This window comes from Sinocyclocheilus rhinocerous, unplaced genomic scaffold, assembly GCF_001515625.1.
Source record: "Sinocyclocheilus rhinocerous isolate Xijiao unplaced genomic scaffold, SAMN03320098_v1.1 scaffold61, whole genome shotgun sequence".
In the NCBI taxonomy this organism is placed as follows: domain Eukaryota; kingdom Metazoa; phylum Chordata; class Actinopteri; order Cypriniformes; family Cyprinidae; genus Sinocyclocheilus; species Sinocyclocheilus rhinocerous.
Window position 1 is genome coordinate 1,702,287 of NW_015640445.1, and position 13,850 is coordinate 1,716,136.

A 13,850-nucleotide genomic window follows, 5' to 3' on the forward strand; every position below is an offset into this window, starting at 1 on the left:
CAGGAACCACAATTTTTGTGATATCAACTTCAAATTCGAAACATAACTTGGTTAGACATATGGCTTTGATTTTATAGCAATTTTAGAGTGCAACATATTTGATAAAATATTTATTTTATATATAATAAAAAATGTATAGTACATTAACTTTACTGTAAACTTTTTTAAAACTTTCTTTTTCTGAAATGCTTTCACTTCAGCAATCTAAAAAGAGACCAACCTTAGTTCTGTATTCCAAAGTGTTCAGGAATTACAACCATGTTGTAACAAGCATTGATAAGCAAGTGTTCTGTTTTCAGGGGGTGAGGTGTCCTGGGGGATATAAACATTAGTTTTGAAAAATAAATAAATAATGAAATTGTATTATTTGAGTCCCAATAAGATGCAAAATAGCAATAAATTAATTTTCTGATGTCTTCATGGTTTTGCCCTTTTTAGGGTTAAGCACCATCTAGGCTAGGCCTAGGCTACTCATCATGTCAAAATTCTAAAAAATACGGAAACTGAATTAACAAACCAGCTTCGTTAGCGACATGGTTTTATGTGTTTACTATGGTTTGTGTGTGGTAAGAGTTTAACATGTGCGTCCTGCCAGACACACTGGAGTAAATGTCTAGTCCCAGGCACTCAGACTGGAGGACTCTCGCTACAGAAGATCTGCTGAATCATGGGCTGCTCCTGCCGTTACTCGCCCGTATGTCTACAGTTGTGCTTGCGTGTCGAGCAGGTGTTCAGTAGAGACCCCTAGCAACAAAGCCTTGTACTAACATGCTGACCTACCAATGTTAGTACTTAATTATGTTTGTTAGCATGAAGTCCACTGGGCTAAGTAGTACAAAAGCCAAACGAGCAGGTGTTGTTACAAAACGTAATTGGGCGAGTTTAGAGCTAATCTGTGGATCCTGGAACTCTATAATGGACATGCGCTGTCAGACATTGACATTTGCATATCATTTTAATGGTTAACATTACGACTTGCAATTGCTATTTGCACATGGCTTAGCTGTGTGAAATCAAATCGTCTAAACTGCGGTATATGTCAACGCTGCTTCTCAATGGTCTGCTTTTGTTTTTATTGTGCATATCGCTTTCATTGTGCATACCGCTATGTCTAAGAAATGGAGAAACTGTTGTTACTAAAACGGGGGAAAAGCAAACGTCTATACGTGAATGTGAAAAGTTATTAATGACACATTTTGCAATGATTCATAGGTTATTATATTGAGTCATGCTGTTATCGTGAATGTCTTGGTAACTTGCTAATATTGTTGAAACAAAACAGGCTGCAAATAAATTCACTGACATTAATTTTATTTAACTGATTCTATTTTTATTTTTTTATTCGGTAAAACAAGTTAAGTTTTTATTAAACAAATAGCAATTGAAATTCATAAAATAGGCACATGGATTTTTATTTATATTCCACAATGACCAGTAGGTGGCACTCTGACTGCTACACTAGGATAGTTCTCTTCTACAGCATGCAAATCCACTAATACAACATAAGAAAAAAACATATATATATAGTTTATTTTACAAGTATCTGTTAACATTCAGGCTAACAATCTGCAATGCAGGCCAGGCCATTGGTTGCCTTTATGCCAGAAATAGTGTAATTTTAGTTGTTAGGTCTACAGATTATATGTGACGATTTTTGGGGGGAAAAAGTAATAATAAAATGCACATAAAGCTTAGTCTTGTTGACCATATGACCTTGTTGCATCTTTTTGCATAATAAGAACCATATTAATAATATATTTCATGTAGGTCAGATCTCAGTTCTGGGTCTAGGTCACAAAGGTCAGGCATGTGTAGAAGATACAATAACCCCAGGTTTCTTTTTTTCTATTTCTTTTCCAATACCTTTGTATTTATCGTGTAATTCAATCTAATTTTGGATTGCAAGGGTCTATGACCATGGGGTCTGTGAATGTGCTGCTGGGGGTCAGTGTCCAGATATATAAACCCATAATTTTACCACATTTCTTATCACAGCTGCTTAAATGAATATTTAGCCTACTATTAGTTTGTTGAGTAATAAATAGCTAATGTCATAATGCTTGGTAATGTTGAAGCAACTGTATGTAGTTTTGTTTATTTTTTGACTTTGAAGCAGTTAAGTGAGTGGAATTCACTGTCATAAATATGCCTGTATAAATAATATAACTGTACACATGCTTTTATTGCTTGCTGTAAAGCAATCCACACATTTCACAGAATTTCACAGCGTTTCACCAAACGTTCATGCTCCGAGTATTATTAATAACGCCTCTGGATAACAGGGAGCGAAAGAGAAGTCATTCGTCTTATTAGAAGTCCGTGTACCATCAGAATGATTTGAGACTGATTTTTTAAGGTAAAAAAAAAGTACATACAGTTGCTGTAAGTTATTTTAAAGTGTTACTGAGAAAATCTAGTCTTTTATTGATAGAGCATACTTAGATTTAGTCCTAACTTATTTGTCATATGTACATTGTGTTAGTGTTGTATTGTTTTTACTTTTATGTTTATACTGTGCAAAGTGTTTTGAGCAATGGCTGAAATTGTATTATTATATATTATTATTGTTATTGTTGTTTTTATTAGAAACTCAGTTGTATGACACAGCTAGTCATGTGATGTCAACATGGCCACGCCCATGAAGGGGCGACCCGCCTCATGTCACGTTAAATAAAGCAACTTTCTAGAAGTCTGGTTGTCTGGAGTCTTATGTGCATGTACATCATTTAACTATTTTATTTATTAAGTGCAGTTTTTCAAAACGCCATAATTAACTCATGTAAAAAATAATATTTCTTATATTTCTCCCTGTAAATTTTAAAAATACGCTTGCATTGCTATAGTAAATGAGGGGGATGAGAGGGAGTGGCAGTAAAGTTTTTTTGCGCTGTGTGTGTGTGTGTAATTGAGCAGCAGTAGTTTGATGTAATGGAGGGGATGGGCGAGTCAGTCCGCCTACTCGGGCTTTGTGTTGATGTTCAGGCGGTGCAACAGCGCTGACAGTCCGCGACCGTAAAGTTTTTTTGCGCTGTGTGTGTGTGTGTGTAATTGAGCAGCAGTAGTTTGATGTAATGGAGGGGATGGGCGAGTCAGTCCGCCTACTCGGGCTTTGTGTTGATGTTCAGGCGGTGCAACAGCGCTGACAGTCCGCGACCAGAGCAGCACCAGAGAACAGCATTCCCAACACCCATCCTCCACAAAGACAGGAAGAGAGGGAGAGAAAGAGGACAGACGGTGTTTTGGGCGATTTGACTGTAAGGGAGTGGAGCTGGACTGAATCATGGCCACTTCAACGTCTTGCACGGGCTCCACACTGCTGCAGCCGATTAGCAAGATTATTGATCTGCCACTGGACCAGGTAAACTGTCACTTTAACTGGGATTTATGTTTCGCTTTTGTCATTTTGCCAAGCAAAGATCGCTAGCTGGTGAGTCGTTTGCTGTAAATCCAGCACATTTGATGCGCACCGACAACTGCATGATATAAGAGCGTTTTGGTATTATATTGTATATGACATAACAAGCCTGAAATTCATCTTCGCGCATTTCATAACGCTCGTTTGTCTCATTTTCCTTCCTGTATTTTTCTCAAAATATTGGCTGATGACAAGTGAGTCACAGGCTTTGTTGCTAAACCAAGTATGTTATCTGTTTAGACAGCATTTTAGGCATTTAGGCGCCTTCAGAGAAGTGCAAACATCATGCTCGCGAGCGCCAGTGAAGCCCCGTGATGTTGTCTATGTAACGTTAGGCAGCTCGATAGGTTTTGACACACCGCCATAGTCACGATTTCGCCTGGGCTGGAGAGACGTTTTGCAAAAAAATAAGAGATTATATTTACAGATGTCCCAAATACAAACCGTTGTACCATGAATTATTAAAGCAAAAGAACACTTCAGTTAAGGCAGCGAGACCAGAGTTTTTTTTTAGCATGAAATGAAATGAGTTTTGTTTCATTTCCCCATTTTGTCATGTTTTATCTCGCGTAAAAACAATTGTATTTTTATGTGATTTACTTGAAGATTTTTAAAAATTTATTGGAAGACCAGAGGTTTTTCTTTTCATATCCTCTGGTAAATAGTGGTGGGGACTTTGATTCATCCAAGACAAGTGACTCGATTCTTTTGAATCAGTTCACTAAAAGGATTCATTAACTTGTTCCTTATTTCCTCAAGATTTTTGTATTGATGAATTATTAATAATGCCTGTGGATAAGTCATATGCCTCAGGTTAAGTCATATCTTTCTTTCATAACCCGCCACAAAACAAGAGTTATATGGCATCTGTTCCCAATGCTGCTGTATTAAACTAGTGTGGATGTGTGATGAAATATTCATCAAATGTAGCAGCTAAAATCCTGGCTAAGTTCACTTATGTACAGTGAGATGTTCTGCAGTGTACCTAGTTGAAAGCCAGTTTTTATCAATGTGATGTATGAGGGCGGTTAAACCTGAACTATCGTTCACATTTGCTGATCATGCAGAAATTTTCTTGATGAACGCAGCTTATCGTTCAATATGTTTACTGACACATGGGGTCAGTAGTCATAGAGCAAATACACCAGACATGGACGGCAAGACCTTTATCAATGTCAACTCCGCCAGTCACTTGTGTGTTCAGATATTAGGCTACATTATTAGTCTTGCTCTATTCTGACTCCAGAGCATTTGCCGTTGCACACATATCGTACTTTTCAGCTTCTTTGACCTCTTTAGCTGGTGCTGCCCGTCTCGTAATGCCTCGTAAAGTCTGGGCAAGAAAGAGTCAAGAAATGCAGTCGTTCTGGAGTGTAGACATTCTTGCATTTCTTTTGAAACGCCTACCTGTTCAATCTCTTTATTTTTTTACATATGTTAAATATCTTTTATTGGTGTGGGATCCAGCAGTGAGAGTGTTAGGAATAGTTAACCCAGAAAAGAAAATGTACTTGCTCTCAGGCCAACCAAGTGTAGATTGGAAACAGATTTGAAGAGATTTAGCATTACATCACTTGCTCACCAATGGATCCTCTGCAGTGAATGGGTGCCATCAGAATGAGAGTCCATAAAATCATTATAGTAATCCATGACTGCAGTCCACCAATTAATGTCTTGTGAAGCGAAAAGCTGCATATTTGTAAGAAACAAATCCATTATTGTCGGTTTAACTTTAAACCATTGGTTCTGGCCAAGTTATGAATCCATTATCCATAATAACTTCCTTTAGTGAAAAAGTCTATCCCCTTGTTCCTTTTTACATCAAAATCCACTGATATATTCTTTTAACCGTTTTGGCCTGTAAAAGTTGCTTGATCTGTGCATATTTCTCTCCTAATTCAGATGAGACGACTTTTTCACTGGAGAAAGCAATATAATGATGGATTAAAAGGATATAATCTTAGTGATGGATTTTTATTTATTTTTTTATTTTTTTACAAACACTCTTCTTTTCACTTCACAAGACATTAATTGATGGAGTCATGTGGATTACTTGTGGATTATTGATATGTTTTTATCAGTGGTTTGGACTCTCATTCTGACGGCACCCATTCACTGCAGAGAATCCATTAGTGAGCAAGTGATGTAAAGCCAAATTTCTCCAAATCTGTTCTGATGAAGAAACAAATTTATTTACATCTTGGATTGCCTGAGGGTGAGTACATTTTCAGTCATTTTTTGGGGGGTGGGGGGGGAACTATTACTTTAATGGCAACATTCCTCAAAACATTAACCTATAGTCATCAAGATAAATCAAGGATGGAAATCCAAGCAAACAAGTTGGTTTTTGATCTGTAAGTCCATTTGATTATGTCCGCAGGTTTAGTGCCCTTTGCTCTGTTGTTGGCATGCTTCTTCACCAGCTTTTTTGAATGAGATTTTGGCAGGTGTCAAGCCTACAAACCCTACAAACCCCCGATACGAGTCCACTCTAGAACTCCTGTTAATGTGACCGGAATCAATAACTCAGGCCGAGCACATCATGAGGCGAGCTGTCAGGATTACAACGTCCTGAGCTTCAGCCAAAACAGGAGTGAAGCCATATAGATCCGTTTTGTGCCGTAACATGACAGTGTATAATTTGAAACCGTTGCAGTTAAAATAGCCTCTAAGGGCACTTCCCAGTCAGCTTCGAGAATTTCAGCTCCTAGGTCCTAAAGCCCTTGGGTTCCTGGTTTGCATTTTGCAGCACTATAATTAAATGGATAGTTCACCCAAAAATAAAAACTCTGTCCTCATTTACTCACACTCATGTTGTTTAAAATTTAATGTCTGCATTACTTTACTTTCTTTCTTCTGGGAAACACAAAATAAGATACTTTAGTTAAATAACATTGGGGTCCAATACATTTCATTTTTGGGTGAACTATTCTTTTAAGGATATTTTACAATACATATCCCAGCGTAAAATAGAGAGTTACCTATCTGGAAAAGTGTAAACATGGTGACTCTTTTAAACTCTGCTCTCTGTTTGTTTGAGCAGCTCGACCAGCCTGGCAACAGCAACATTGGATCAACCAATGGTGTGAGTTTAGGGCGTGGCTATCCGTTTGGCTAACCAATGGCAGACAGAGAGAGTGTTTGGGAAACCTTTGTGAAAACGTTTGGGTTTTTTCCCGTTTGCAGAAATTACACTCTTTGACTTTAAAAACACTTTATGATGGTTATCGGAGGTAGAAGCCAGTCACAGACCACTTCTAATGTTTTGATAGGCCACAGCCGGTCTTTAAACCAATGTCTAATGCTGTGTTCGGTTCCTAACGGTTCTTCTCAAGAGGTAGTGCCTTTACTGAATATTCTGGTTGATCTTCAAAGGTTGATGGTGTCACTCATAGTGTGTGGCCAAAGATTTCAAATAGACTGTTCCATTCATTTGTTAGTACGTCACTAGTCCACACTTGAAAGGACACTTCTTAGAGCAACCCTCATATCTCATATCAAAGCCATTCAAAAGACTGGTTAAAATGCTAAAGGCCCGTTCACACTAAGAACGATAACTACGCACACTTTCTGCAAGTCGAACAGTGAAGAGTTTTGTGAATAAGGTGACTAAATAATCCTAATTTACATAGAAAGATGTGTATTTGGACTGGAAGAAATAGCAGCGCTACTTCAAAGCATTGAGCTCCTGGTTAAAGACTCTAGAGTCTAAGTCTCACTGGTTTCTCCCCTCACTACCTGTTGAAAGGCAGGTGCATATGTTTTTGTAGCGGTTTGTAATAAGGAAGCACACAGGTCTCTTGTCGCTCACCCCAGTGAGCACAACAGGAGCGTGAGGCGCAGCCCTGATTTCTCAGAGGATATATGCCCAGAGGATATATGATATATGGTATATACCCGCCCTCTATCTCTCTAAATGGGCACTCTCTTGGGACCAGTTGCCTCTGCTTGAGTTCTGCTTATGGGAGTATTGTACTAAAGTGTTGTACTTTCTTTTTTGTGATGCTGCTAAAAAGAACATTATTTAGTGTATTTAGTGTAATGAAATGTGGTTATGCGGTTTAAAGTAAAAAAAAACACATTATTTTCCACATACTGTACATTATTGTTTCTCCTCTATGCCCCGCCTTTTTGAAACGCGTCGATTTTTACAAAGCTCATCGGTCTGAAAAAGCGAGGTGTGCTGTGATTGGTCAGCTATTCAGTGCGTTGTGATTGGCCGAATACCTCAAGCGTGAGACGGAAATGTTACGCCCCTCACCATACTGTTGATGCCGTGTCCGGCCGGAGCGACGAGACAAAAACATTAAAACCCATTATAAACTAGGCATTTGTTGCATCCAGTGGGGACATAATTACTGATTATAATGACTTATACTTTCTTTTTACGCGTTGCGTTGCATTGCATTGTGCCGCGTAAACATAAAACCCTGTCTGTATTTGTGATCAGAGAAATGACAAACAACAAGTGCTACTCTACTGCCCAAAACTCGCGTTTGAATCATCAGTGGCAATGAAAAACACAGCGGCCTAGCGTGAGCTGAGGCCGGGCTAGCGTGAGCGGAAGCCCCGGCTTAGCGCGTTCGTCCACGGTGAAATGTATGATGTTGATGTATTCCCTCAGCGACCAGCACAGATCAGCTCTAGGCATGACGAAGCGGATATCGTCCTCTTTTGGAAGACCAAACAAAGTAGTTTCGCTTTCACAACGAATCACACAGCGTCTTCACGACATGGCTGCAGCGTCAACAATACTACAGTGAGAATAAAAGTTACGCCTTCTTTCTTTGCGTGAACATTTGGGCGGCGTTATGCAAATCTTCCCACATAGTGAGGTAGATATGTGGGGGCGTGTTAGAACGAGCCGTTTTAGGTAGGTGTGGCTGACTCTTAACTTTTATAAAGAATATCTCTTTGGATTTGAGACTTTAGTCTTTGCAACTTTACAGATCTTTTTTATGCACCAAGAGCTTGTAACACTTCAAAGAGAAAGGAAAAATTTAAATCGCATCATATGACCCCTTTAATGTGCTAAAGTTCAGATTGGTCATAATGCAGTTAGATTTTTTTTTAACAGTGGATTGGATTGAACTATATCTAAAAATTCTAAAATCTAAAAATAACGTTAAATAGAAATATAAAAAAGCTAATAATGACAAAAATGAAAGAAGAACTAATTCAAAATAGTAATCATTGAAATACTATAATAGTACATCAATAATACTAAAATAAGAGTGAATTTGCAGATTCAGTGTGTGTGTTTAATAGAACTGGTTCTAAATAACTCTAGATTTCACAAATTAATTAATCTCATTACCTGTGAGGAATTTACATGTGTGTGATAGAATTTCTCTGATGTGGTGAGGATGTAGAACTTTCATGTACCAAGCTTTGCATCTGGCTGTTTCTGGCTCCGTCCTATATGTGTCTTCCAGGACTGTCACCGAAATCATCCATTAAGAGACAGCCATATATTTTACTGTCAGTCCTGCTGATTTCATCAACCAGATATGACGTCTTGTATAAGAGGGAGATAATTATGGCTCTTGCACTTTGCCATAGCGTGCCAGTTCAGGATTTACAGTTACAGTACAGTTTACAGTACAGTTATTCCAAACCTGTATGCCTTTCTTTCTTCTGTGCAATACAGAATAAGATATTTAGAATTTTTGACTAATCAGAGACACATGTATGTGACATTCTAGAGAGTCTGTTAAAGTAACACTCGAGCTATGCTTACAGAAATGGCTGTCCTTAATAACTTCACAGTGGTCTTCAGGGACATCGTCCAGAGTGGCCAAAGACAATGATTCTGCTTGCTCAACAAGAACAGGAATGATTTGATGATGTTTAGAGTTCTCAAGTTTCTGGTTGTGTGAGTAATGACTACATCTTACTCATTACGGCCACTGAGCACAGGCCTACATTTAAGGATGTACTTGAAGAGTTCTTCCCCTAGCAAAGGGAGACAATCAGCTGTAACTATTGGGACCTGGAAATAACCCTAATTGTATTATTGTCTTGTAGGGCCTGTTGGCTTGCTTTCTAAAGCACTTGTTTAGTAATCAGGGCTCGCAAAATAGCTAGCCCAACGTAAAATAGCCTATATGAGCACTGCACGTTTCAAAGTCAAAATGCAGCGCAAGTGTTTTTTTTAATGAATGTATCTCTGAAGGGAAACTGAATGTCTTCAGAAAAGTTTCAATGGCATCTTCATTTCATCTTGCTTGATAAAGTAGCATTTATGAGCGCAGTGCTACTTTGTGTACAGCTGTTACCAGGAAAACAAAAGCACCAACTAGTGGCAGTGAATTCATTTGCATTTTCAATCATCCTTTCAGCTGTTTATGTTCAGATCAATGCGAATATCGACTAGGGTTGTGACGGTGAGGAAATTTTCCCACCGGTTAATCGACGTGTGACAACACCGGTAATACCGGTATCAACGTGGGGGCGGGGCGTTCCCTCTTTTCCTCGCTTTTAAATAGCTTGTAAAAGCGGTGTGCCCGTTTTACTTTCACTTTAAAATAGCGGCAATTCGGAATAAACTAGTAAAGCAATTGTTCGTTTTTAGTTCGTTTGAATTTTCCCTCTTTTCCTCGCTTTCCTTCGCTTTTAAATAGCTTAAAAGCGCCGTGCGCATTTTACTTTCACTTTTGAATTAGCGGCAGTTCGGCGTCAATTGCTTGAATGCAACAACAAAATACAACGTCAAACTCACTTTAGCGTATATATAAAACATAGAACTTTTATTAACAAAACAAATAAAAATACACCATGCTATAGGGCAAGCTATGCCTAATATAAAATAACAAATAACTTGCATAAAGTTTAATAGGTATACAAAACTGGAAATAAGTAAACATGTATAATATATAACCAAATAAATAAGAAACGTAGAACATTTATTAGCAAAACGAATGTCAAATAAAATAAATAAATTACACCGTTTAAATAAAGTAAAAATCAGCAAACAATGTCGAACCAATTAAATAAGAAACGAATGTTTAAAAAAACTTCCAAAATCACCTTAGATAAATGGTGGGCAAGTGACGTAGCGTTGCGGGTATCACCGTCAGCACCGTCTATCGCGGCAAGCCTAATATCGACCCATGTTTTACGCAGCAAACACCCAGAGAAGTAAATGTGAAAGAAGCTAACGTGCCTTCTAAAAATCTAAACAATTAAGACAGTAATAGTTATGTTTTAAATGAATATAAAAATGTATGTTTAACTCATCCCTTTTCTTATAAATGGTTTGAAGGCTGAAATGTGATGTTTCATTTAATAAGGCTCTTTGTGAAAATCTGTATCTGAACTGTAAATCTGTCATTTAACGGTTTGTTACCATAGACATTGCCCAACCCCACTCATACAGCGTTCATTTTACTTGTGCAGGTCTTAAAAAGGGTCATAAAAAGCCTAAAAATTCTGCAGATACCCTGTGAATATATAGTGAGATAAAATTCCTTCCTTGATATTTGTTGATATTTGTGTTTTGAAAATGTTTTTGATTGTCATTTCGACTCCTATCCAAATTCTTATATATAAAAAAATATTTTTTTAATTTGGGCTAGTTAAATTTATTTCGGGCTACCAAAATTTGAAGAGTGGTTGCCTGAAGGGCTACCAGGGATTTTTTTTAATTTTGCGAGCCCTAGTAATGGTAACATTTCTCTGGAGCAGTACAAACCTGCAGAGTTTATCCAAAGAATCTCAAAACTGTAGTTTAATATAGACAGAATCTTTTGGCGACACAGTGGCTGATGTTTGGTATTTGATGTGTGTTTAGACACAAAACTATCAAAGTATTGAAGAAACTTAGACAGATGTGTTGGTTGCTGCATCATTCCAGTTGTGATGTAAATTGGCACTAAGTTATAACATACACACTACTAGCCAATGACTTCCATAGTATATTTTTCCATAATATGGAAGTCAATGGCTACTGTCAACTGTTTGGTTACCCACATTCTTCAAAATATATTTTTTGTGCTTAACAGAAGAAAGGAAATTCAGGTTTGGGACAAATTGAGGATGAGTAAATGGTGACAGAATTTTTCTTTTTTTGGTCAATTAGGCTATCCCTTTAAACTTAGTTGAAACATAACTTTGTGTATAAATGTTTGGGGAAGCGCCCAACCAGGAGTAATGGTTAAAATAAAACATCATATGGATTGAATTGCATCAGAAAGCTCTTTTTTTTTTACCTGACAAACTTTCATTCTTTAAACATATGATGATATGTTATTTACATATGAAAGTATGTTATTTCATGATTAAGTATATTTCAGCAAAGATTTATTTTTACCATAAGTTACATGATGCAAAATAAGTTAGATTCAACCTTAAGATAATAAATTGAAATTCACAGCATTTCCACAACTTTCTATTACTCACAAATTTGAAGGCTGCTATTGGATCCTTAAAGGTAATATTATGTGATTGTGCATCTGCCTTAAAGGGATAGTTCATCCAAAAATGTTGGTAACCCATTAGTTGGCGGTAGCCATTGACTTTCATAGTATTGAAAAAAAAACACTATGGGAGTCAATGGCTACCGTCAACTGTTTGGTTACCAACATTCCTAATATTCCTAATATCTTCTTTTGTTTTCAGCAGTAGAAAAAACATACATGTTTTGAACAATTTTAGGGTTAGTAAATGTGAATATGAAAGGGTGAGAATTGTCATTTTTGGGTGAACTATTCCTTTAAGAACACTTTGCAGCCAAATTGATTACATATTTAGTTACAAACTAGCTAGTAGTTACTAAGCCTCTAGAGTAGACTTTGTGTTCCAATTTAAGGATGAACTTATGAACAGCTGGTGCAACCCTACCCTGGTCTAAACCCCCAGTCAAAAGCAATGCTAACAGATCATCTTGAAGCAATTTTCTGTCTCTTTAAGACCAGACAGCATCCCTTGGCTTCTTCCAGATGGCATCTGTTGCTAACAATGCTCAGGTGTGATGTTATTTTGGACTGGTGCGTGTCATGACTCATGGCTGATATGAAAAGGAAATTGATCTAATTTCAGTCGCTTTTCTTTCTCCATGACTTGCTGTCAGTCTCATTTCCAGCCTCTGTGGCAGCGATGTATCCTAGCAACCAGAACTTTTAGAAACTGATTGTAAGTCATTACAGCTTGTAAGGTGGGATTGTCAGCGTGCCCCTTTCTGAATGCATGGTCTGATTTTGCAGTAACACATTATGTTTAGCCCTTTTCCTTTTGCAGGCTCATTAAAAGGTAGTAAAGCTTGGTTCATGTCCAACTGCTGAAAGTACACGCATGGAGAATTGTGTCTGAATCAGCGTGCCTTAGTCTTCTCCAGCAGATGCTCTTTGTCCCAGGTGGATCGTAGAGTTGCAGACAGCATTGAAGAAAACTGGTAAATGGAGGCATTAATGGTCATTTTAATCGGTGGAGCTGAGATCCAAGCTGAGTAAGACAGAAAAAAAAACTGAGACAATAGAGTGCAGAAAGCCAAAGCAATGAGTCCTAAAACCCGGAAATGAGTAAGCATTTTTGAACTTCCGGTTCCATCATCCCAAAGTCAATAGTTTAGGATTTCTTGGTGACATATTATGTCTAATATTATATGAAACTAGTAGCTTTACTAGTTAGGACACACTCCTTTACTTCTACTTGCATAGAAGAACTGAACAAATGTGGTCTTGTTCTTCTCGCTTCATCTTCCTTATTTCCTCAGAAACACAACAGTAAGATGGCAATTGATGTTTACATCCTTTACTTATTTTAGTAAGCTTTGCTTTTTGATTGGTTTCCAAAATGAGGTGTTCAAATTGACAGGAAATGTCACTGGCACTTGTTAAAGGTGGGGTTGAAGGTCCAAATTGCCGTTTCAATGCAGCTTCAAAGCATACCTGTCAACATTTGGGTCCCAAAATACGGGAGATGTTCATGTTGTATGTCCCTCATGACATACAACATGAGGGAATTTGGTTGTTATCAACACATGTGGCGTAACCACAAAAAACAAGAAAAGCAGAAGGGCTTATTGAAAAATGCAAATTCATTCTCTCGTCATTCTTTCGCTTTTCGCCAGGGATATAGCCATTTCCCCAGTAACCGCAGTAAACAAAGCAGCGCAGAACCTGATTTTTCAACTTGCAGCGCTCATATTTAATCAACTAAACCATAGCCTTTTGAAATGCAAGCTATATCTCAATTTGCATATTGTTTTTTTCACCGGAGCACCACCTGAGTCTTCTCCTCCCGTCCCATTTCTACCAGTGATCCTTTCCTTCCCGCGGTAGTCATCACTGTTGTAGGTTGCCAAGTTGAGGGGACAAATGGGTTGAAATTTGTATGTGTCGATTGTGTGAGAAGGATGTGTTTTATACAAGATCTGGCAACTGGGCAACCTTGAAATTTGTTGATGTGATTATTCATATAATGAGGTTTGGGCCAT

General features: G+C 37.8%; 1 protein-coding gene across 1 annotated transcript in view; it reads left to right on the top strand.

Annotated features, from left to right (window-relative positions):
- The first annotated feature begins 3,035 nt into the window (after positions 1–3,035).
- Positions 3,036–13,850, top strand: part of LOC107752759 (membrane-bound O-acyltransferase domain-containing protein 2-like) — a 72,229-nt gene continuing 61,414 nt past the window's right edge. Inside the window, exon 1 of the mRNA XM_016568805.1 lies at positions 3,036–3,358. Within this exon, the coding sequence (XP_016424291.1) occupies positions 3,281–3,358 (78 nt within the window). The 5' untranslated portion in view covers positions 3,036–3,280. The remainder of the gene's footprint in view (positions 3,359–13,850) is intronic.